We start from the raw sequence: 25,961 nt of genomic DNA, 5'->3' as shown, positions 1-25,961 counted from the left end.
AAAAAAAAAAGTATTTGATAAAGAGTTAAGCTACCTTTGAGCTTCAATTCTCATATATAGCACTTAATTTAAAAAAAAAAAGTTTATAGGGCTTTACAAAGAATGTATTTTATGCATGTTCTATACCTTTTTGGTTTTATGACTATGTTGTCTTACTTTGTGGTCTTCTTCACGATCTTGTTAAATGTCCTCTGTCACCATTCTAAACATTGCAAATTGCAGTTTCTTTTTTCCTCATGCAGGTTGCTCATGTTCATCTTTTGCTGTCAGGATTTTCCAGAGTTCCTCTTGCCCCATTCAATATTTTAGGAAAGAAGAAAAACCATTTGGCTTCTTCTCTGAAGGTTCTCGTCAAAACCAGGAATCACTGAATAGAAATCTGTTCTATGAAAAGTGATCTTGCCTACAAGATAATGTTTGACTTTTGTCAGGGCAATATACCCCTGTCTACACAGCTTCACATTTATATATATGTGTGGGTATGTCTGTGTGTATCTGTGTCCGATTCCAATAGAACCGGAAAATAAAAGCAACAGAGATGATGGAGGTCAGAGCCCCCTTTCATGCTTACAATCATAGCAGAGGCCCCATTGGGCGTGTAAAGCTGAGCCAAGCATCTGTCTGTCTCTTCTCTCCTTTCCAAACTGTACGTACACACACACACACATACACACACACACACACACAACACAGATATAGACGTAACTACCCAGACAGGCCTCCCCTTCCACCTGGCCGTTTGATGATGCCTCACTCGCTCATGACAACGCATCGATTTTACTTCTAGCCGCTGTGTAAGCCGCCCGCCTGGAGGAATCCATTAGGGCCAAACAGTTCTCATCCTCCCATTGAGTGACAGTCATGACAGCCCCCCACCCCCAATTGCCTCATTGCAGACTGACAGCTCTGCACTCAAACAGGCCTTTTTCACAGCAGCTCTAATGGTTTAAAACGCTTACCATTACCAGGCGCAGACACATGGGGGCCGGATAGTGGCCAGGCAGGGTGGATGAGTGTTGGGGGAAAGGTGTTTTGGCAAGCTGGCCTCTAGTCGTGGCCACACCTCCTCCACTTCCTTGCATGCTTGCATCCAATATGTCCACACCCTATCATTCCCTAACAGCAGCTATCTGGAGAAGCTCTAATAAGGGGAAATCCTTGATCTTTCGATCAACCTGCCCTGCATTTCCAGTAGAAAACCAACTGACATAAATACTACTATTTAGACCCTCCACCAGTGAGAGGTAAACCACTGACAGCTGTAACAGTGAGACATTTATTCACCGTTTTTGACCATGACCCCAAGGATCAGCTTACACCTTTGGCAAATTGTGCTTCCCAAGGCTACTACAGAAGATATGAATGCTTTCTATGTGTGCAACAAGCCAGAGGTTGTCCTTCTCACAGAGTTTGAAGTGTAGACTATAATTTGCTTATGCATGTGTGATTGGGTGAGTGTGTATTAATGCGTGTGCACCTTTATATGTGTGAGAGGCGCTGAAGTGACCATTTTGCCACATTTAGAAGCCACAGCCATGTCTTTAGGGTTAAGGCCACGTCATTTTCTGATTGGGTTCAACGTTGGAGGAGGTATTGGTTATATGCTTTTTTTCTCACCCATGCGCAAATTCGTGATTTTTTGGCATTGGGATAGTCTGGTGGATGTGTGTAAATCGTTTTCTTAAAAGTAATCCCACGCACACACGGAAATAGGGGTGGGAATCTCTTGGCACCTCACGATTCGATTCCGATTCAGAGGCCATTGACTCGATTCTCTTTTTTTATGTGCATTTCCATGCATGATTTTAAAATTATACATATAAATCTGAGTTTGCTAGATTTTGACATATACAGTGTTTCTAACACACAAGTTTTAATGAAATGTTTTGTCCACTGAAGGTTTTATTTTGTAATCATTCCATACTTAAGCCTTAAACATGCTTGTGAATGTCACCTCCTCTCACAGTGATCTTCCATGTCAGAGGCTCAACTAAAGAATCGAGCATTTAATCGCTCAAGAGAGAATTGTGATGCATCTAAGAATCAATAATTTCTCCCACCCCTACAGGGAAACTAAAGGTAAGGCTACTACTATCCAGCCACAAACATGCAAAGTATCTGAGTTCTCCTTTACAAACACAGGTATGCGTACATATTCACGTATGGCCTACTATGATTAGTCAGGTTTCATGTGACCGTAGATGCGCCGATATTCTCCACATCAAATACTTGATGCCTGTCCTGAATGCTGTAATCACACTCACAATATATGATGTCAAGACATTAAAACTCACACTCACTTCAGTTTAACAGGCTTTCTACAGCGCCTGTTCTCCATCTCAACAGCCACTCAGGAAGAAAAAGCATGACCTCACATAAAAATGACCCCAGGAGGAAATTCAAGTGTCAGACACACACAGAAATATGCCTGAAAAGAGAGGAAAACGGTGGGGGAAGAGTGAATGAGTACCCGGTGATTAATTAGCTAATAATTAAGTCACAGAGTAATATGCATTTTTCAATTAATTAAACCTTGCCTTGCGCCATAAATCAAGCGAAACTGTCATTGTTTCACGAATTAAATATATACATTTCCAAGCAATAACACTGTTGATTGGGTAACTGCAGGGCTCATCAGGGTGGGAAAGCATGACATGTGTGTCGCAGGCATCGACTCAGTCCAATGCCCCAAAACCTTTGACAGGCCCACAAGTCAAAGGCAGCCAACACACTGGAGGCTTCCACCAGTCAGACTCCACATCACACACCTCCCACTTTCTGCACGGGACAGCGCCAGCGTGTCTGAACAACATTAGAATCTATAGGAATATTTATGTATTGCATACAGAGCACTTACTTAGCATGGACTCACTATAAAAAGTTTTTTTTTTTTTTACAAATACAGTTTATCATGGAATGACAGTACATCATGCATCCAGTAGTCCTATTCAAGCAAACTGACATAATATCTCTGTTTGCTTTCATTGCTCACAAAGGAAATTCATTACCTCACATTTACAAATGCAGAAGCCAATAGATGCAATCATTATCCAAAATATATTGTTTGTCATCTATGGCAAATGACGGTACATTTTTCTTCCCAATGGTTCAGACGTTAATTTGCTGAAACATGATGTTGTAAAATGACAAAAACAAAAGACACACACACACACACACACACACACACACACACAACAAATCAGAGCGCCGTATGACACAGAAGTATAATGAACAATATAACCAACGCCATCATTATCCTACACAATGTATTTGTTATCACTGGTCCCATAATGAAGTGTCTGTTTGATGGTTGTTACAAAGTCCATTGCTCAATTGCTTTTCATAAAATGCATCAATATATCCACACAACACACACACACACACACACACACACACACACACACACACACACACACACCAGATGCAATTAATCAGAAATTAAAAATGCTTGCGTGCGCACTCTAATTTGTTTTAGCTCTAAAACTGTTACCTTGCCCCTTTTTCCTAACATGTTAGTGTAGCTATTGCTTAGAATTATTCTTGAAAATTAAACATTAGGCTACAATTGTACATTTTATGTTCTATAGTAATTACTGTGTCCACTGTGAGTTGCTACAACCTAATACTCAATTCAGGAGGTGTCCACAAGTCGTAGCCTGATCTTTCACTGTCTTTTTATGTGTGTCTAAGTTTTTTGAGGGAACTTGGTCTTGTCGTAACCATTTTGCCCTTGGCTAGCATACTAATATGGCCTTGGGTTGGAATAAATTACTGCTCAGATTAGCAGGAAGGATGAAGAGGTTTTATTTTTAGAAATTAGAATATTTGTTACATTATTAAAAGGGGAACATCCTTTGATTCTTCTCTTCTTCTTTTTTTACCCCCCTTCTTCTTCCTTACTGAGATAGTCCCCAAACTGCCTACCTGTGTAAAAACAGAAGTCTTCAGTGGACGTGAACATGGCTTAGGGACATAAAAGCAGCACGTCTCTCCCTCCCATAGCCTAGCGTTATGCTTGGCATGCCACACAAAGTATAAATTTACTGCCACAGCATATTTCTCCCAACCCTGCAACCCCTCGCCCCTTCCCGCCTTCTTTATTATTCAATCAAATCTTTTGTTGTTGATGTATAATATTAATAGAGAATCGACAACTATATGCATATACAAACCACATTAACACGGCCAGTGCTTTAATACCCTTTGAAAATCCACTTTTCCATTTTGAATAGTTATTTTAAGTGCCACTGAGTTCTACATTCTTTTCCATTTAAGTAACTAAATCAGATCATATTCAGATGACTTGTCAGCTGTGGCAATAATAATCTGAAAAAGTCATTTTCAGTTATTCCCACATCTTGTCTCAAGGTCTGTGTGGTTGACCCATGAAGAGAGTGAAAAAAAAACAAAAAAAAACGTCACCTCGCTAATGTTGTTTTCTCAACTGATTTTATGACAAGGGAGCAACAAGGCTGAGACAGGATTAGTCCACTGTGTCTGGATCCATTTAGCTAAAAATTGACCACGTACTGATTTTATTTTAATCACAACAGACCCTTTTAATTATTGCAGTAATTAGTAAAATATATGTGCCTTCACCTCATATTGATCTAAATTGTCTGTACAGTTAGTGATGCAGAGGTCTGAGTATTGACTAGGACCCCCACCCCACCCAACCACATCATCCCCTTACCCCCCCCCCCCCCCCATCCTCCCCAAACAACCCTCTCCTAACCCCTTGAGGGCTTTGATATCTCTCTCTCTAACACACTGCCTCTCTTTTCTGCCTCTGGGTGCTTGGAGGGGTTGGTGGGGGGTGGTCATGTGCGTGTGTGTTGTTTAGGCTGATGGGCCTTGAAGAGGACAGATGACCAGCAGAGCAGAAGAAACTGCAGAGCTGAATAACTCTTCCATCCCTCCGTCACGTCAGGAGGATTTCAGCGTCCTGCGCGAGACACCCGGCCTAAGTGTTGTGACGCCTAATTACCACCAGCATCAGCACCCAGCGGCACCCACAGCAGAGCGGCTCCTTGGGACGGACGGCCCTTTGTAGTTTACACTCAGATGGAAGAAGGAAGAGGAGAGAGAGAGAAGCGAGAGAAGAGAGGAGAGGAGAGAGGAGGAAGAGAGAAGAAGGAGAGAGAGAGAGAGAGAGAGAGAAGAGAGAGAGAAGAGAGAGAGGGCCTATATGAAGGGGGCGGGGTGGGGGGAATGAATGTGTGTGTTTTGGGAGGTGGGCTAAAAAGAATGTGAGGTCTGTGAAGTTTTAGCCTGTTTTTTTTTTCTGCTCATTGGAGTCACTTTTCTGACTCATCAAAACGCTTCTTCCTTTCCGTCCTTTGTTTTTAACACAAAAAAATTCTCTTCCTCCTAATTGGCATGACACTTTGTCCTACTTTCCCCAGACAAGGCACCTTTAACGGTACCTCCTTAGACACAAACGGACTTATCCCTGTGGGCTGAACACTGGCCCATGTGCTGCTGCTGTGTGGGTGGTGTACAGCGTGTGAATCCCTTCATTTACTGATTTTTACTACTGAAATTCTTAAACAAAATTACTTAAACGTTGTTTAATTTCAAAAAACGTTTTTTGTTTAAACTGCTGGTTCTGTTACGTGCACATGCGTGTCACTACAACATCCGTACAGTACGCTGTCTGGTGCGTGGTAAAGCGTAAATGGTCAATGTGCATTATAGCCAAACAAAATGTTTTCTTGCTTCGAGGAACATTCTAGCAGAACCAGTCCTATGCCATTAGCTGTACAGCAAATAGGATTTCACGGCATCCATTGAGTCCTTCACCAAGCATTTACGTTGAGGCGTTCATGTAGGCTTGCATACGAGGAACAGCAGGACCATCACACTTTGGTCCATCTCATTTGGAGCCGGCATTCTTAAAACAGTCTCTCGCTCTTACACACATGCGCATACACTCGTCCGGTAGGGCGGGGTATGGGGTCAGAGCGGGTGTTCCCTGGCACACTAATCGACATGACAGAAATAAAATAAAGAGAGTTGGACTCCGTCAAAACATGTATGGCCCCTTAAACAGAGAGCTAATAAAAGAGCTAAAGCTGCTTGTCCTTTCAGCTGAGCCTGCCTGATCACACACCAACAGTCACATTATCTTAATTCAGAGGATCCTTTTAAGTGTCTCCTTTAACAACGGAGAGAATGTTGCTCGGGAGAGACAAATGAGTTTACCAGTTTTAGCAGGGGTAAGTGCCTAAATCCAGTGCCATCGATCCCTATCTGGGTTATTACGAGGCTGTGAGCTGCCACTGGAGCTCCGCTGGTCGAAAAGGCTTAAAACATTACGGGGCTACAGAGGGAGGAGAGATGCGTTTGCAGCACCTCGTCCTCTGTACTGGTCAATACCTGCAGGCGCCACAGGAAGGGCAATCACACATGCAAACACTCACGAGTGACAGTCACGGCCACCCCCACGTCACACACACACACACACACACACCACACACCACACCACCACACACACACACCACACCACACACACACACACACACACACACACACACACACACACACACACACACACACACACACACACACACACACACAACACAAATTGGGGAAGGGATACCTTCAGAACCAACAGATCACCCGGGGTAAATTGATTTCTTTCTCTCTCTCTCTCTCTCTCTCGTCTTTTTTTTTTCTTCCCCGGTAAGGTGCTGGGCAGGTTTTTAACCTAACACTCTAACCTGAGTGTTAATGCACAAAGAGACATCATGTCCATTGATCTAGTGGAGCCGCCAGAACGTCTTTAAATGTCTGAGGGGGGGAAAATAACACGGGATCATAGCCTTCATGTTGGAGCCTTGCAGAGAATTAGTTACAATTTGCAATCACTGTTTGCAACTGCAGTCGTCATTATCATTGGATGGGGGCGTAGGCAGTGTGATGTAGTAGTTTTAACTGTAGTTTGGGCAATAAACTTCACATAAACAGCTGCTGTTAGATGTAGAGCTTCATGCAACACGAAAACTAATTTAGATTCAGCTAAAACTTTGGCAAAATATACAATACCTGCAATAGTGGGTAGGAGTAGGACAAAGAAAGTGTTCCAACCCTGTGGTGTGCCACATCCTGCCTGCTAATTATTGTTAAAAAAAAAAGAATAAAAACGATTAATAATACATTAAAGACAACCAGAAGAAAAAACCCAAGCCATAAAACATATGTATTTTTAATATGAATCTCACTGAATCAATACCCTCAATTAGCAACAGCAAGCAAATTGCCAGGCGAGGCGTAATTACTCGAAGGTCAGTAGGTATTATTCACAGTCACTTTAGTTTACCACATTAGAACAAGACAGGACGTTGGGCTAAAATTATAAATTCCATTCCCATATCTGTCCTTCTCTGATTTAGATGGATGAAGAATAATTAGCTCCTAATTATTCAGATCACTTAAGGCACTTTCTGGATCCACAAAAGAGATGCGGCCGTGTCTGTCAGCCCACTTCAGCTGGTATCATTTAGGGCCAACAGCTTGACCAATGACAACAAGAAAAATAAAAAAATACAACACTCGGGCTGCCTGTCTGTGTCCCCCCCGAACCCCCTCCAGCACCATCCGTTTCTACCTCAGAGGGTCTTAAGGAGGCACACTTCCTTTATATTCATCCGTATGCAAATTTTAAGATGTGATTTGCATTTTAAAGTATTTAACTCCCCATATTTATTGGGCTCTGAGGCCTTGCTGATCATTGATTTATGTGCTTCCGGCAATCATATTTCCATATTTTGTGTGGTTTTTAACGACAGTAATAATTCAAATATGCAAAAAGTTGTTCTTTGAACGATATCTTTAATTATATCCTCAAAGCATCATTCCTTTTTGTGTCGTTTTTTTTTCCTTTCCCTTTCAAAGAGCTGAGATTGTCTTAAATAAAAAAATAAAAAAAGGCTGAAGAATCATAAATTAGACTGTGCGGTGAGACATTGACGGGCAAAACTCCAGTCGGTTACCTTATGCACAGGGAGACGTCTTAGCATGTTTTGGCTATCTCAAAAGCCACAAACAGACTCAAGGTGCTCTGCTGAACAGGGACCCGTGTGACCTTGTCCCCAAAGCCTTTTATTAATGCTGACATTCTTTCACCACAAATCCAGTCTCAGATTGTGAAATTTGTCTTTATAGTCAACCACAAAAAAAAAAAAAATCACAAGCATAGAAAAAAACAAAACAAGGAGACCTTCCCCCTCTGTTTTGCCGCTAACACAGAAAGTTTCTCTGTCACCTCTCCTTATTAGAGTTGTCAGAGTCGCCGCATGCTCTTATGAAAGCCGTCACCCTGCACATGATTAAAAGTGGCGGGTTCCCACCACCGTTTGGCCTATCAGCGTCACAGAGCTGCCGTCAAATGTGTCTGCAGTACTCCTTGCCCATATTCCCTTTGTCACCTCGGCACGGCGTGGAAACTTTTTAGAATAATTGCTCACCCATACACGAGCATGGGTGACTAATATATTAGATTAGTAGCGTTTGGTTGCAAAGGGGGAAAGGGGAAAAGAAGGCGTTTCATTATCTCGTTGACTTGGTAGGCTGCTTACTGTGAGAGTGGATATAAAAAAATAAAGAAGGGATTCATGTAGCAAGTTAGCCTGCAAATTAGACCCCTTACTGTAATAAGCAGCACAATAGCCTACCACACAGGGAATTACAGAATCATCCCACTGCATGTCAGAATTCTGCAATATCAATTTCTACGCAATGGAAAACACATTACAATTGATATTATGATCATGAAAGGCTCTAAATGTATTCAAACATAAACATATATTAAATACATGAGAAATGCAATTATATATTTTCATCTTTTGCATATTTTTTGGAACCACATATCACCTCATCCTCTGACCAGACCTGCATCGAAAAATGTGAGCACAAGTCTGCATTCTATCTCTTTTTCTCTCTCTCTCTTTCTCACACACACAAACACAAATTATATATAATAATTAGAAATTATAAATAATAAATATAATTATACATACTAATTTCCTAAATTGTACAAAAAGTATTCATGTGATTAAAATATATTATTTGTATATTACAGCATCACCATAATTATTAGCCAGTCATTTTTGTTATTACTGTAATAATGTTCAAATTTAAATGCAGATGCAATGTTGAGGGTCTGAATTCAGAACAAGCCAAACACATTAACATGGAGGCCCTTGCAGGATGCATTTCACCCCAATGTTTAACTATCTCACTCACTTAAGACTCACTTTAGATTTCTTCACAGTGGCTCTGAAACGGATCACTGCGGATCAGTGTTATTATACTAATTTGATTTAATGTGATGTTTATGTATGCGACGTATACACAGACATACACGTGCACAGAGCAAACACACTTACAAGTAGCACCCACACTCTGGAGCATATTTCTGAAAGAAATTACAGTGGGCGAATGTTAAAAACTAAATTGATTATGTAACATTTGAATATGTATTTAATACAAACATGGAAGAGCGCATACACACACACACACACACACACACTTAAAAGTAGCACTAGATCAGTCGAACACGGTCAATACGGAGGAGAGCTGATCAATTTACAAAGCAAATAAAAAAAGCTTAATGATTAAATCACTGTAACACGTAACAAATCTGTGTAAACTCCTCGAACATGTGTTTTAAGTCGCACTAGTGAAAGAAAGGTTTTTGTTTCCAGTTAAATCGGGATAAAGCAAATCAATTAGGCTGTTGAAAATAGCAGCAGAGCTGTAAAACTATTCTCTCTCCCTCTCCAGAAAGGTTATCGCATTGTATCTTATTGCCTTTACCTGCTCCTATTCACTGTGAACATGCACTGATTTGAATAAGCACTGCTCCAGAGGCTCTCTTATCAGATCCCAGACGGGTGTGCCAACACAGCAGTATCAGGTACATGCCATCTCTCTCTCTGCTGCCCAAAAAGAAAAGAGAAAAAGGTTAGCAGAAAAGAGAGAGAAAGAAAGAAGAAGAGGAGAGTGTTGGTGCATCTGGGACATGTGGCCTGATAACATGATCTAGCTATAATCCCATCCAGGCTGGTTATGCAAAAGTGACCAAAAGAGGAAAGCAGTTAATCAGTCTCTGAAAATGATTCCTTTTCCCGTTTTCATTTTCTGTTTTACGCTTTCGTTTTTTAACTTCTTTTCTCATCTAAAATATATTTGCAACTGCTGACCTACAGACTCATCAATTTACTTCACGTACACAATGCAGGATATAACGTACTGAATTTTTAAGTGGGGTAGTATTAAAAAAATCATTAAGTGGTGTGATAAAAACAAATTGTAGATCCGCTAATGTGCAACAATTACCCACCGAAGGCATGATATTTTAAAGATTTAATTTTATTAATAGCTTGCATTGGGACTTTCTTTCTCTTTTATACACAACCACAGGAATACAATTCCCTAAAGATGCACTGGTTTCCCGTTTCATGCCGCTGTTTGCTTTTGCTCTATGAGGGAAAAAACACCAGCTTGGGAAGGCATCAGTCAGTGAGGTTAGCGAGCATTGTAGCAACATGACCTCAGAAAACGTATCCTCCTCGGGTAGGCTAAACACACACAAACACACTCACGTACAAAGAACCACGCAGTGAGGCCACGCTCATTTTCCCGGTCCTCTTAACAGGCTAACCTGCTCTCTTCATTTGGGTGCTGTGGGGACTTATCACTATGTAGTCTTTGTCCTTGCTTTAATTGCCCTCTCGGCATGTCGGCCCCCACCAACCCACCCACCACCATCATATCAGCCCCACACCCAGCCAGCCAGCCCAGCATCAGTCCCCTTGTGACAGGCCTGGTTAGACGGCGGTGCGGGGAGCCTCTCCTGAGACCGGCTGATCGGCCCCTGAGGTCCACCGGTATAGAGAGGCTTGTCCTAGTTAAAGCAGCACGGGCAGGGACAGCCCTCTGAACGCTACGCCTGCCCTGCCACAAGCCCAGCCTACAACTCCACTCATTTACAACTGCACTAAGACCAGCTGTGGTAGTCTACCTACTCACCAAAGACACGGAGGAAACATTCTTTTACCAAATTTACTACTTTTCAAAAGTATAACGTTGGCAAACAATGGAGACGAAAGTGATTTTAAATGATCATCTCCATGTGTTTGCATCTACCCATTTAATTAACTATACTATTTGCTGAAATCTGAAATAAACCAGCAAAAATGTTCACTTCATTATCCATCTCCAACCAGTTCTGACATTGCCACTGACTTAAACAATTATACCCATGCATGTTCTACTTGGATTTTATTTTAAAAAATGACAAAAATCAATTGAGATAAATGTATAAGTAGTCACAGATTTAAAAAGACCTTTAAACAGAACGAAGAGAACCTTAATTGCATTTCATTCATGCAAGAGATCCCCTTGTACCACACAACAGGCAGCCAAATATTGCAAATGAAGTCTGTGACTGTGGGTTTCTAGCAAGTTGAATGGCGCCATCTAATGTCCAATAAAAAGACCACATGTAAAGAAAACCAGCGAGCTCCTAACTGGAGTCGAAGAAACAAATTCGTTTTTTGACTCTACTTGAAGCTTATGTGGACTATAAAAGTCTAAGTAATCTGATTTTGCTGGGGGGGGGGGGGGGGGGGGGGGGGGGGGGGGGTTGGAAGGCAGCAGGCAGGCTTTGAAGTGACCATAAAAGTGGGCAGAGTGAACCCCCTAATTTGAAATTTAACTGTAATAGACACAGAGCTATCAGAGTTGCAGCATAATCCTGACCTCTGTTTGTTTTGCTGAATAAACAGAATAAATGAATAAATGCTTCCTCTTCACACGGCATGCTCCTCCTCATCACACTCAACGTGTTTTTTCCTGAGGGATAATCGATGTGTCAGCGTTTTCACAGCCGGCTGCAGGGGTTCAGACCTACGCCTCGCTCTGGAGGGGCTCAGTCGCGTGGGGGTTAACACTGTGCAGTGTTAGGAAGAGCAAAGACAGTGTGGCCAACAATGGGGTCCTCTACTTTTCCAACCACATGTCCACTCCTGTTTCCTGAAAGCCTGACACTTGTGGAGGCCAGACTGGAAGGCAGGCAACTCCCGCTACCCATTTTCCCCCTACTTACACTTTATCCAACTCAAAAGATTACCCCAATATGCCCCTGTCAGGAGCATCGGCACAATTTGGTGACAATTGTGCAGATGAGTAGATTTTAGTCACAAAGCATGGTTCTAACCTTTTCCACATCTAATCCTAACATCCGCTACCAGGGCCACAGAAGATGCAGGCAAACCAACTGCAAGACATAAAAGAGATGTGATATGCCGTATAGCGTTCTAATAACTTTGCAGCACATCTGAAATGCAAACACATTAAAGTGGACACAGTGCCCCTCTCATTAAACACACAGCAGTGTAAACATTATCTACACTTGCATAAACAGACACAAAGACCTCATTGCCTTTCTGCATCCCTGCATCCATCCAACGGATGCCACCAACAAGCCTCGGGAGTTTTTCTACGAGGGTGTTTTATGTGTCCCACAGGGCTCGGAGACAGTGAGATGTGGCTATTGCACACAGAGAATCCCAGTCAAGGACACAGGCAGCATCATTCACTCCGCCATTATTTGCTCATATTTAAAGCTGGGCTACCTGGGGGACTGTAGCTACATGTGCAGAGGAGAATAGGTGATTTTAGAGTCCGACGGGTGTGCTGAGCGACTGAAAGCTTAAGGAGATACAGCACAGATGAGGAGAGAGAGGGAGGGAGGGACTGACGGCGGGCTTTATATGTCAGCCCGGTGATACCAACGTTTTTATGGCCGAATATTTTTCCCCTTGTCAGAGCAAGATAAGGAATCGGCATAAGGTTGGGGAGCATGAATACTGCCGTTGAGGGCCCACTATGGCTGTTCCTGTTTATGGTTGACTAGCAATCAGCCACCAATTCAAGACCCGCAACTCCTAATTAGTGCTGGGCGGTATACCGGTCTATACCGTATACTGGTATTAATTCCCGTAAGATATGAATTTTTCATATACCGTACTACCGGTGCATTGCTGCAGAGAGCAATACGGTCGAAGTAATCTGCGAGAGAACTGACAACGGGAGCCCTGTTAACTGCGTACCCTTCTCACTCAAGGTAGTGACTTTATAACACACAACTCATTTTACATTTACAAATTTACACCGCCGAACGGCATGCCGGGTAACATGATAGCTGCTAGCTAGCCAGGTAGCATAACAGCCTGTTAAGCTGGGAGAGGCTCCGGTCACTACTGCACATACAAGAGCAGACAAAAAAATTTGCATTCTCCTTCATATAACGTTATTGTATAATGTTGTGGAGCCAAGCAAAGCCTTTAGTAATCAAAGCTTTTAGTAAACGATGATGATAAAATGTTTTTGTGATATTCTATGTAGAATGGCCCAGTCAAGCACAAGAAATAAAATACTGTTACACACAGTGAAACTGCGAGAATCTTAAAAAAATACTGTGATACAAATTTTTGGTCATACCTACCCTAATCCAGCCACGTCAGCAAATAATCAATTAAACGGACAGTGGGAGGAGTGGGATTGGCTAGGTGTGTTAATACAATATTCTGCTATGGTTAATTTAATTTCATCACTGATGTCAGCCATTCATCATGGCTTATTACCTGTTTCGCATAGACAATAGTCAATATCACTTCATAAACCTGAGAATCTTCTGGATCTCGTGATACACTAAATGTAAACCCCCAGTAGATGCCCAATAGAAAATGGAACCCTATTCATAAAGATAATGGCTAAACAAATCTGAGAACAGTCTAGATATTGTGCGTTTGATAATACACAAATCACATCTGTCCTTATGCTGTAAGACTGCAGAGCAAAAAGCTAAAGAAACCTTTACAGTATACATTCTGTCACTAATCAATCCTCATGGGCTGAAAATAACAATAAAATTAGTTCCCACTTGGTATCCTTGCTGGCCCACCAGAACCTATTTTAGGATCCAACGCCTGTTTAAATTACAATGTAGTACAGATTTTTGTCATGATAGAAAAGGCAAGTTTGTGTGTGTACAAGTGTGTAAATAGGTGGTAGTGTGTAGGAGGAAACACTGTCTGCTTGTGTGCCTGGTATGAGCATGTGTGGGGCAGTGGCCCACACATGCTAAACAGTGATACACAAAGTGAGAATGGTAGTTGGCGTACCAACGGACATGAAGGCTTGTATTACTAACAAGGTTTTTGGACTTAAGCCACTGACAGCAGACAGTTTGTGCCAGTATTTCATAACTTGAAATGTCACAATTTTCAAGGCCAAAATTTATGAAAACTTACAAAAGCTCACTGTTTCTGTTGTTTCTATTGAGATTCCAATCCCAGGAGGTAAAAATCCTTGGACACAACATTGGGCCAGTCAATATTGATGCTGAACATATACTTTCAGTCTTAAATCAATCCTCTTTCGTCTTCTTTTTCCCAGCTCCGGCTCCACACCCAACTGTTTTTATTCTGACTGGGTTGCTGATGTTGAAGGCACCATACGTAATACTGGGCTATACAAATGAACTTGACTTGACCCATCTACTAATCAAAACCATAATCCATGCATAATTTTTTGGAATCTGATCAAGTTGCTTTATTAGACTTAAGAGATTACCTCTGACAAGCAGCATAGTGTTGACAATAAAGTAATCAAACAAACTACATCATATCCATCATATCAATTGGAAAACACAAACTGGCTGACATCCAACTGTTACCAGAGAGGCCAATACCTGCCCTCTATGTCGGTCTAATGCCTCTAACAGTTACAGTCAGACACAAAGAGCCTCCCTTCCACCCAAGCCAACATTTCCCCAGCACTCTCAGCAGGTACATAGGCTTAATTATGATGATGGCAATCATTGATTGCATTTTACCTCTCCCCCGTTACCCCAATAAGGCTGGCCATCACACAGAGAGAGAGGGAGAGAGACAGAGGGAGAGAGACAGAAGAGAAAGAGAGAGACAGACAGACAGAGACTAAGATAACAGCATCATCTCCGGTGAGCTACAAGCTTCCTAAATGCCAGTCTCCAGGAAGGTATCAAACATCTCGGTAGCAGACTCACCGTGAAAATAATCTATACCTACAGGAAGTCAATTAAAAAGTGCCAGGGGAGATTAAAAGCAGCGTGACAGCTTTTCGTCAGGCCACGCATTTGTCTGGGAGAACCAGCGTGCTGCGTGTCTGCTGTGAGTGCTTGGAAGGTAAAGTGTGTGTATTGGTAGTAAAGACATTTTGGAAAGCGGGTGGCGGCGGTGGAGGGAGGAGGCCGTTGCCGAATCCCCTTAAAAGCACCCTCATGAATATTAAAATGGCCCTTGGCAGCCGGCAGCTCTGCTACAAGTTTGCAAACCAGTGTAATGTGTCTATTTGCGCTGAGGAAGCGCGCAGTACGGATATCAATTAAATCAAGCGTTGTCAGTCTGATGGCCCTCTCAATGGAGGGACAGCCCATTCCCCTCTACACATCAGCTCAGCTTTGTGTCAACCATCCATCTCTCATCCTCCCCTTCCCTTCCTCCTCTCTCCCGGTTGCCATCTTTATCAGCCCCGTCTCTCTCTCTCTCTCTCTCGCACACACACACACACACACACACACACACACACACACACACACACACACACACACACACACACACACACACACACACACACACACGTAACTGAATGCACAAATTACTCTCCCCTCCACCTTTAACTCCCACTAAATCTTTCCCCTTTTCCACTTTGCTGAGCTGAGATATTTTATTCCTCCATCATATATGCATCCCATTAATTAAGTTAAATTACTCCTGACTGCCAAATATCCCCTGCCCCGATGGGTGTCAACACAGAAATGCATGACTGTGAACCTGCAATGACACGGCCCCAACACTTAAACATGAGTTACAGCCTTTTCCTGCTCCATCCATGGGCAGATTACCAGACACTTTGGGCTGCTGAAATTAAGCGCCGTTTGCTCCTTCGCCTCCACCCGGCTTTTTAATAAGTGCACAATGGATGACACTCGCACTTCTGACAATGAGAGGACTGATATTTTAATTACACACCTTTTTTCATCTGCCTTCCTCTTCATCTTTTAATTGCTGTTGTTAATCACTCATTAACTTTCCCCCCTTTATGTTTTTTTTCTCTTACAATATACCTATGACATGATTAACTCTTTACAATGGTTTGTTCAGCAACATTTTTAAAATAATTCAACTCCTTTAAAGGATAACGTTTGCAATACGTTTGTGGGGAGGGTGCAAACTTTACTCATGTTTCTCTATCAAACGGAGCTAATTTGCCTTTGTTAGCTGATATTAATCTTCATAAGGAAAAGAAAAGTCTATAAAAGCTATCAAGATAGGGTCTTGTAAGACAAAAAAAATGATTAGTACTCTATTCTAATTACTACTACTTTATTTTTGTCCTTCAAGTTAAGATTTAACGAAAAGCAAGAAGTGATGAAAAACTGAGAAAGGCTGACACCACAAAAAGTTTAATGTTTTAAAAGAAACTACTGCGATCATACATAGTGCCGACAAAAGCCTCTTAAGTTAGACGGTCCTCAAGAGTAGTATAACTATCATGAGCCTATGCGCTGTGTTAGCTCCTTAGCTTAACTACTGATCTTGCCGTTTAGTGTGTGGACCCATTGTTTGTTTTTGTTTTTCTTTGATTAAAGTGAAATGCTCTGATTAAAAAGACCCCAGGCCCCAGTTCTGGGCCCAGTAAAGAATATGAAATTGTTATTAAAACCTAATAGGACTGACCTGCTGACAGACATTTCTCTCTTTGTCTCTGGCGCTCAGAGATGCTGTGTGGGGTCCCCTTCAAACTCTTTAAAAGGCCTCCTTTCACCAACATGAGACTTACTGAACAAACAGACTTTATCTCCCTCAAGTACTTGTGCTGTGTAATTTGAAACACAAATCTAATAGCATTCGTCGCTTTTGTGCTGAGCATTGGGCCTGTAATACAAACCCAACTAATGAAGCCATTCGTTTGTTGTCATCTCTTTGGCTGAGAGATATATGTGAGGACACGACACTTGTTAGGAAATAAAGTTTGACAATGTGGCTCCAAAACAAGTATAAAAAGTGTAAAACACTGGTGGATTTATACTGATATGTAGAGGCTGTCTGAAGTTGATCGCGCTCTCTCTCTCTCTCCTCTCTTTTTCCTCTCCTGTCTTTTTCTTTCTGTGCATGTGTGCCTGTGCCCGAGTGTGTTTCTATTGCAAAAAACATTAATTTTACAAACATCAGCCCAAGGCTACTAAACACATCCAATCCATTATGCTGCGCTTTATCGTGTTATGGGGGGTAACGGGCTGTAAAGCTGTCTCGGTCATAAAGAGCGATCGCAGAGTGCCGAGTCAAACCAGAATGCCGAGCTCTCCAAGCCATACGCAGCCCTCGTTATCATCAGAACAGCTCCGTCACATACTTAACCTTTCCAGACCCGCCTTTCTGCATTATTTTCCAAATGACCTTTAGCGTTACTTATTTCATTTCCGATAATGGCACACTAAATTTAGTTAAATGCATCAGAGTAAAATGTGTTTATTTTGGTGAAGGGGACTACACTGACTGACAAGAACCATGTACCCAGACACAACCTCCTAAATGTCCAAAGAAGTAAACATAAATATATCTTCCTAATGGGACTAAACACAGGCCCTTGTGTCTCAGCACAAATAACTTGGATGGATCATAACAAGTTCAAACTTTCTCTAGATATTTAGATATGTGGTTGCCATTTTCAAAGACGTTCAGGGAGGCACTGGAGGGTAAAACACTTGTGTCAAGGTTAGTTATTTATCTTTTAGGCATGACAACAACAAAAAAGAGGTATATTAAAATACAAAAATAAATTGGTGGTAGTTTGCCTCAAAGTGGTCAGACTTAGTGTTTTAGATTTCCTACATATTTACAGGCATCTGAAGGTTGATTAAAGTACTAAAGAAAAATGCAAACACACAAGGCTTGTTGCATCTGAATCGTTTGAGGAAAATATTCAGTGTTTATATAATTTCACTGAATTCAAAATTTCTGCTTCCAGTTGGCACGCTCTTGGTCCCACACACACACGCAACTAAATCATTTAGGACATTATAGGCTTCCAAAAGGTCTAACTCTAACGTTAATACGTAGCTACCCTAGAGCTGTTGAATCACAGACACAATCCCTCAGCCTGTAAGGAGCAGTGTGTTTCACGCCGTTGCTGTGTGAGCGGAAGGGGGTGGGGTGGAAGGGATCTTAGCGAAATCGCTAATGTACGAGATGATTAAGTGTAACTCAAATACCGAGTGTGTTGTTCATAGGCATGACAGGCAGTAATTTGGTGTATTATATTCTGCGGTTTTAATTGCACGCCACCAACGTGTCCCTCTGACACGTTATGAAGCGATGATGTACAATTATTTCGGGGCGGCGGGAGATCAATGGAGTGACATTATAATCATCCTCATAGGGATCCTTCTCTTCATCTGCAACAACCATTAATGTTTAAACGGGAGGAAGGGAAGACAAAAAAAACAACATAAAAATAGTTTGCAGGGAGTTCTAACCAGAATCGGGTGGAGGATTATAGAGAATCACGTCAGGGGAGAAGGAGAGGGGTGGGGATAGACAATAGAGGGGCTGAGTTAAGTGACGGCTTTCTCTGGATAAGCAGCAAGCTAAGATGCTCCTCCACCGTCACTGCCAGGCCTCACACTACTCATACAGTCCCGGGCATTAAGGCACATTACAGCGGATGAGCCACGCAGGGCGGAACTGATGGGCTATTCTGGGAACAGACCAGACAATCTCACAAGACAGGGGGGGACATAAAAACCCTGACATGAGCCAGCCCCATCCTGTTAACAGTCAAATCACACACATACAACACCCAACATGAAATCATGACTATATATACTCTCTCCAACACTAAGTCAGGAAAACTGAGACAAGGAAGGGAGGGAGGGAACATCACAATGCAGCCTCCTCCACAGACAAGACAAACTTCAGCACGTTGCTAACTTTTTTGTGTAAAGGCAAAAGGTATTGAAGTTTTGTTCAAATTTACTAGGAAGAAAAGTAAACAGGGCAGCTTATGACCCATAATCATAAAACGGCAGTCCACAAGAGGACAATCCATGTCCATGATAGTGTTAATACTAGTAAGCCCTGGCCTGAGATATTAAACCAATGCCTCAAAGCATTTAGACTGTTTATACATAATTTAACACCTACAACAGCACTGGATGTCCATTGGATCTTTGGGGAGGACGAGAGAGCGGGAGGGTGGAAATGCTGAATCCAGGGCCTTGCTGTTAGATGATGGAGGGCAGAAGGAGGAGGAGGCTCATTAAATGGCAGAGCCCCACTGTGGACAAAACACGCCATGAGGAAATGCAAGAATCTGCCATCCACATGCTGGAGAATCTTTTAACCAATTAAATATGAGAAATCTTGTATGCTAACAGCCGATTTGTGATTTTTTGCCGTTTAGCCCCCATAGAATTCTTTATAGACAAATTAAGATAGATCAGTCTGAAAATAAAGACCAGAGCCCGACCGATAAAAGGATGTTTAAGGCTGATACAATACAAACATTTGGTTAATTAAAAATCTGACATTCCGATATATATATATATAAAAAAAAAAAAACAGAAACGCTTAACAAAACATATTTGTAATTATTTATGAGTTCTCACTAAAATAATATGATAATTATTTATTTTATTGTCACAACAGAACAGAGGAACATCAAAATATATTAGAGTTCTGATAAATGAAATGTATAAAAATACAAACTTAAGATATGAAACTTAAAGTCCTAGCCAAATGCCAATGCCGATAGTTTGGGAAATGCCTAATATCAGCCGATAATGTCGGTCCGCCGATATATCGGTCAGGCTCTAATAAAGACACATATAGGCAAATGGATAGGTAGAAACACGAACACAAAGGGGGTAAAGGAAGTGAGAGAAGTGGTGAAGCAGAGACAGAAAGCCTATAAAGTGTTAGCGATGATGAGCAAGGCACTGACCAGCTCACTCCGGTTTGATTGGCAGCCCGGTCAAGGGTTCCAATCTGTCCTGGCCTTGCATTTGCATTTGTTAATTAAATGCCACAACAATATGATCTTTAACTATCAACAAGTTCCCCCCACTTCTGAGAAGAGACTGGCGGCAGTGAGCTGAAGCTAAAGTGAGGTGGACAGCCGAGGTGCAGCACATTTGTTCGATCACGGTGTCAGAGCCGAGATAATCTGCCAGTCTGAAACTTTAACAAGGAAAACACGGCAATCGATGGAAGTGGGGGGATTTTCTTCAAGGAAAGGAAGAGAAAGAAAAAAAACACACAAACAAAATGCTGAGCCGGTACTCTAAACGAAAATGGCAATAAACTAAACCAGCAAAACTCCATGCCCCATGGAGGCCGAAGAGCCTGTGAGCATGAAATAAATTATGGAAACCCACATTGTATAAATGTAAATAAGCAGCCTGAACATAGTCTTGTGTTAATTGAAATGATTAATGGGGATTATAAACAAATATCCTGAACAAACTTTTTGCCCTGTCATTAGTATCCGCGGAACCTAATCGCACTATAATCTCACTTTAAACATTATAGGCGAAACATGGCCATCCATCAGTGACTCGCTTTAGATTCAGGTTAAGGACATATCATCAAACTGGAGAAGTTTGGGAAGAGGAGCAGGCTATGTGTATGTATGACTCTGGCCTTAATGAGGGTGTTTCTGGAGGTTTCTTTGTGTTTGCTGCTCTTTAGTCAAGAGGAGGGACTGCCTGGTGATCAGTCAGTACTGAAAGCACACACAGGGCCGATTTGTCACCAGTGGCTGGCACTGGCAGCACACGGCTCCTCCATCCGCATGATTTGTGAAACCAGGGGCTGTATTTAGTAGTCCCATTTGAAGGCATATTGGGGAACTGTTCTGTGTGTGTGTGTGTGTGTGTGTGTGTGTGTGTGTGTGTGTGTGTGTGTGTGTGTGTGTGTGTGTGTGTGTGTGTGTGTGTGGAAAGCTAGCCGCTTGGTCAAATCCCAACACATTTCCTGCACTTGGGAGAAGAGGGTTTTTTGGTTGGAGGGCTTGTGAAACATGATCCTTTCCTCTCATTAAAGGAGAAGCTGTGTTTAAACCAAAGCTTGTTTGCTCCTGCTGTAATATGTTTGCGAACATCAGCGGGAGCAAATAAACACATTCGCTCTGCTCCGCTTTAGAAGAACAAAATCGGCCTGTGACTGAACTAAATGGAACGGTGTACACAGAATTACACAGAGAGAGAAACTAATAACTCTACATATGTCTTCATCTTAGGGAGTCTTGCTGCAGAAGCTCAATGGCACAAGGCTGGAAATTCCACAATTTACTCTATTCCCCGATTGCATGTTTAACAGCTTAACACGTCCATTTGAACATGGCAAGGCAGTGAGGAGGTCTACCACGGGAATGAAACAAGCTGAACACAACATATGGTCTACATGTAGGGGGTACAAGGTAGTGGGATATAACTGCCCGCTTGCACTACTGGGTATTTATAGGCCCGTGGTTACCTACATTAACTTCCAATTAGGATTATTTGTACAGCTGAAACGATAAGGAAGGCAAAATAAACGCTATTTCTTTTACCTTTATTTCAGGAGGAGAGTTAACTAGGTACAACATATTTGTCTTTTTAAGAAAAGCTTGGGAGCAGTTGAGGTCAAGAGAACATTTTTCACACATTAAGGTGTAACTACTACTGAAATGTATAGATTGTATTTGGACTGTGGCCAGCATTTGTCAATATTAAATGCCTTTAAATTGATTATTCTCTTTCCTAAATAAATAAAACCATATGTATTTAGTGTTTCAACCAGAATATTAAATGTAGCGTAATCTTTGAAGTTTGTTTTTATTTCATGTGGTATACAAATACCCTATTCTTTTTTTTTTTAATCATCACCCTTATGAAATACAATGTAACCTCAGCGTATATATGACACCAAGATTCTCAAAAGACACACAAATTATATTCTTTGGATTAGCAGATAATTCGTGAATGTGGAAGGTTTTAATGTGTTTTTTACAGATTGGAATCTGACAATTTTGACAAGGAATCAAAATCAGATTAGTATCACTTCGCTTATTGTGGTCGGGCAGTGTTAAAATGGACTGAATTATGAATTAGCTTGAGACTAATGCAATTTAAAGTGGGCTGTGCAATAGATAATTAGCAGATCACTCCTTAAGACACCAACATGAAATCTTCCTACACCTGATGAGAGGAACACAACCATTCGCCGGCTATCACTGGTGTTGACTTCTCACTTTCAATTCTCAACAGAAAAACTCATCGACTAAACCCTATTTTTCCTAAGCTATCCCAAAAATGTGTTTCTAAATAAATATGAGACAATGGGTCATGTATGTACGTGTAGGCTGAATTCATTTTGTTTCTGGTCTTATAATATGTACCTTAAACATTCATTAAGTACATATTTGTTTCTGTATTTATTGTTTGTTTATTTCATACTAACAGAGGCAAGTTCCTTAGAAGTGTTACTTACTTGGCAATAAATCCTGATTAACACTAGTTTAACACTAACATGCACACACTTAAATACTTGACTAGGGTTACATTAATCAATAAACAGTGTAAATATACAATGCCTTCAGTTTGAATGATTAGCTCTCTAATGATTTGACCATGCTCTGTCTCCAAGCGGACCTCAGTTGTAACATAGCAAAGCCTTTGTTCCACTTTTTGCCAATGTCAATTTTGCCGCTTTCCAGTTTAGAACCCAGTTTGTTTTTGTTTTTTTATTTTTTTGAGTGTATTAAAATTGCTTGTTTTTAAAGATGTCAGTCCTTGTAACTCACCCACAGATGTCGCATTTGTACTCTCTCATGCCGAGGTGTCTCTTCACGTGGTTTCTGGCGTCTCCCAGCTGAGCCGTTGCAAAGTTGCAGATCGTACACATAAAGGGCTTGGATCCTGCAAAACAAAGTATGGATAGAGAGTTCATACCCAGCAGCAATAAGTTTCAAAGAAACAGGTGACAATTTTAATAAAACATGACTATGCACCCACTGGGCACAACTCTGACTTTACATTACAGATCATTTTTCAATGCCAGGCATGTAAGACTGTTATTAGCTCTTTGCTAAGACTTCAACCTACTTCACAGCCACAAAATGACTTCAGAATTATCAAAACAGATGCCCTTACTATAGTCCCCATAAAAACTACAGTCACACTCCAAGTGCCTCTTCTTTCACTCTCTATCTATCCTTGTCACTCTCCTTCATCTCTTACCTACTCTTCCTTTGCCTGTGGATGCGTAAATTGGATTCCAAAGGTCAGGACGAATACGTAAATCAATTCTGTGTGCGCTCACTACCTCCCATTCCATCATTAAAGTGCTAATCACTCTGGCGAGCTTCTCTGGGAGGTTTCTCCCTAATTATTGTCATTAATAAGTCCAGGGGGCGGGGTAGCGTTTGAGAGAGTGGCAGAGCCTCTGCCTGCCATCCGTCATTTAAGAGCAGCGCTGCAAGGGGCTGATGCCTGCCCTGTCTTTGTGACGCACAAACATCTCCTAGCTCAAGTTAAAACAGGGAACTGGGTTTTTCAGAATCTAAAATGGTTGTTTATATTGGACAAAATTTCTTGTTCATATGGTTTAACAAAAAAAATCACAGACTCTAAATTAAGCAAAATAATTTGATAAAACCTAAACTTCATAACAAAACTTAAACATATACATTTGGCAAAATATAATGGATGTTTTTTTTTGCAGGCAGGGCCAGATTCAGGCCAGCGTGACACAGTGCGACACTCCAATCTAAGTGGCAGCCTGCCTGGTATATCCACATACGCATCTTTGAGCAAACCCTCACCCTCTCACAGTGAATATCCCAAGACGTTCTACAATATTTATTCCAGGGGCAGCTGCTGATTTGATTAAGCACTTTGTGTAGATTACTAATTCGTTCATACCCGGTTCACTTGCTGTGAGCTGGAAGTACGACACATCGAATTTTAAGCCGGTAACGAAGATTGAAAGGCAAGCCTGTGCTAACAAGGCCCATAAACACAGGGGGCGGGGGGCAGGGTCCACACATGGGCATTGGGCAACAGCAAAGCCAGCCTCTTCATTTCACATGTCCCTACAGTATAATACACACACAAACACACAGTCACAAAGGCACACACCCAAGACACAATCATCGACACCAGTAAACCAAAAAGGCAGACATACACACTGACACCACGCCTACCATCACAGCGACACAGACACAAACACACACACACACACCTACGTCTAGATTCCAAACCCCACATCTCACACCTATGCATGTGCATACTGACACACACATTAAATTCACAAGACATAACCACCCATGGACAAACAGAAGGAGAGACAATCATTCTCACTCACACACACGCAACCTAAAGTTGAGGTGAGAGAGAGGCGTGTGGTGAGCTGATTTGTCCAGATGGCTGGCTGAATATGAGACATGGCAGAAAGGAGAGAGATGTAACGTCCCTTAGTTTCCACATCTTATCACATTAATACTCCAACACTCCACTTAAACTGAAATTGACCATCAATGCAGTGTCATGTTAAATTAATATTGCCATCCACATAGGAGCAATGTGGCTCCCTCACATATGGGACAGGGAATGACTAATTCATTTCCTGAGAGGAGAGAAAAACCTCATAACGCACGCACACACGCAGGCACACACACACGGACGCACGCACGCACACATGCACAAAACCTTGCACATGCCAAATACTCTGGTCCTAGCCTTGGCTCTAATCTCCAGGTTGGAGAAAGAAAACAAAACATTACTTGGTAATTTCATATCATAAAAGTCTGCTTTGTTAAGTTTATTTCTACAACCAGCTAGCAGAGTGTCCAGCTTTTCAGCCGCAGGTTGGCTGCAGTCCTAACACACCGTTTACGCAGCGTACACTGGATAAATTACCATAATCTGTCACACACAGAGTTACAGATAACTAGTAGAAATGTATTCTGTCACATTGTTTTCAATTACTGTAGCCTTACCAATATATCTACTTTACTTTACAGTGAGTAGATAAGAACATGGTTAATGCATTGCCACATGATTCTATATGTGGAAACTTCACCTGTGCACTTCCCCACAAACACGTGAAGAATGTACTGTAACTACAACCTAGAGGGGAAGAGAGAGAGAGAGAGAAAAGCATCTCTCCAGCCTTGCAAGCACAAAGTTTCTGCAGTAAATAAAAGCAACAAACTTTTAAAATATGCTGCTCTATTAAAGAGGCACTACAACGTTTAAGTGGGACTCACCAAATACACATTAAAAGAGGTTCAAATTCAAAGCAGCACAGCGCGATTCTAACTTTCCGTCCCCCTAATATGGGTCAATTTTCATTAGGCACCCTGCCATCTAAATGCTCACTTCTTTCAAACGTCACTTTCTATCAAAGATAGAGTCTTAAGGCCAACTCGAGACAAACTTGATGACATGACATTAACAGAGATAATAATTTGGAAAGTTTTCTCCAGAGTTAAAGAAGACCACAAGCCAATTGGTGCGTCTCATAATGAACAAACTGAACTTCATGTGTGGAATAGGTAGAGAAAGGTAACAGATGAGTTATCATACTGGTCATCATAGTGGCGCACACCTGTTCCTCAACTATCAGTTGGGAATTTATGTATGGCTCGGTTGGCACTGATGGCTTAACTTTGATATAGCACTGTAAGAAAAGTCTCAGCTAGCTAAAGATGAAGCAAACCCTGCTTCATTTTCTTCAGAACAAATCCCAACAACTGTTTGCACTAGGATTTGTAATTTTATAACACAGTAAAAATCTAAATATATTATTTGGAAAAAGGATTACACCCATTAAGTCCCATTCATTTACATACATACATACATACAT

The 25,961-nt window shown here is 41.6% G+C and overlaps 1 protein-coding gene across 2 annotated transcripts in view; it reads right to left on the bottom strand.

Annotated features, from left to right (window-relative positions):
* The window catches only part of znf407 (zinc finger protein 407), a 160,666-nt gene that overhangs the window by 123,704 nt on the left and 11,001 nt on the right, over window positions 1-25,961 (bottom strand). For both annotated transcript variants that reach the window (XM_032518478.1, XM_032518479.1), the window contains exon 4: window positions 22,897-23,011. In XM_032518478.1, coding sequence (XP_032374369.1) covers window positions 22,897-23,011 — 115 coding nt within the window. The remainder of the gene's footprint in view (window positions 1-22,896; window positions 23,012-25,961) is intronic.

Source organism: Etheostoma spectabile, chromosome 6 (assembly GCF_008692095.1).
Source record: "Etheostoma spectabile isolate EspeVRDwgs_2016 chromosome 6, UIUC_Espe_1.0, whole genome shotgun sequence".
NCBI lineage: Eukaryota > Metazoa > Chordata > Actinopteri > Perciformes > Percidae > Etheostoma > Etheostoma spectabile.
Note: the sequence above shows the minus strand (reverse complement) of the source record. Positions and strands in the feature narration are given on the sequence as shown.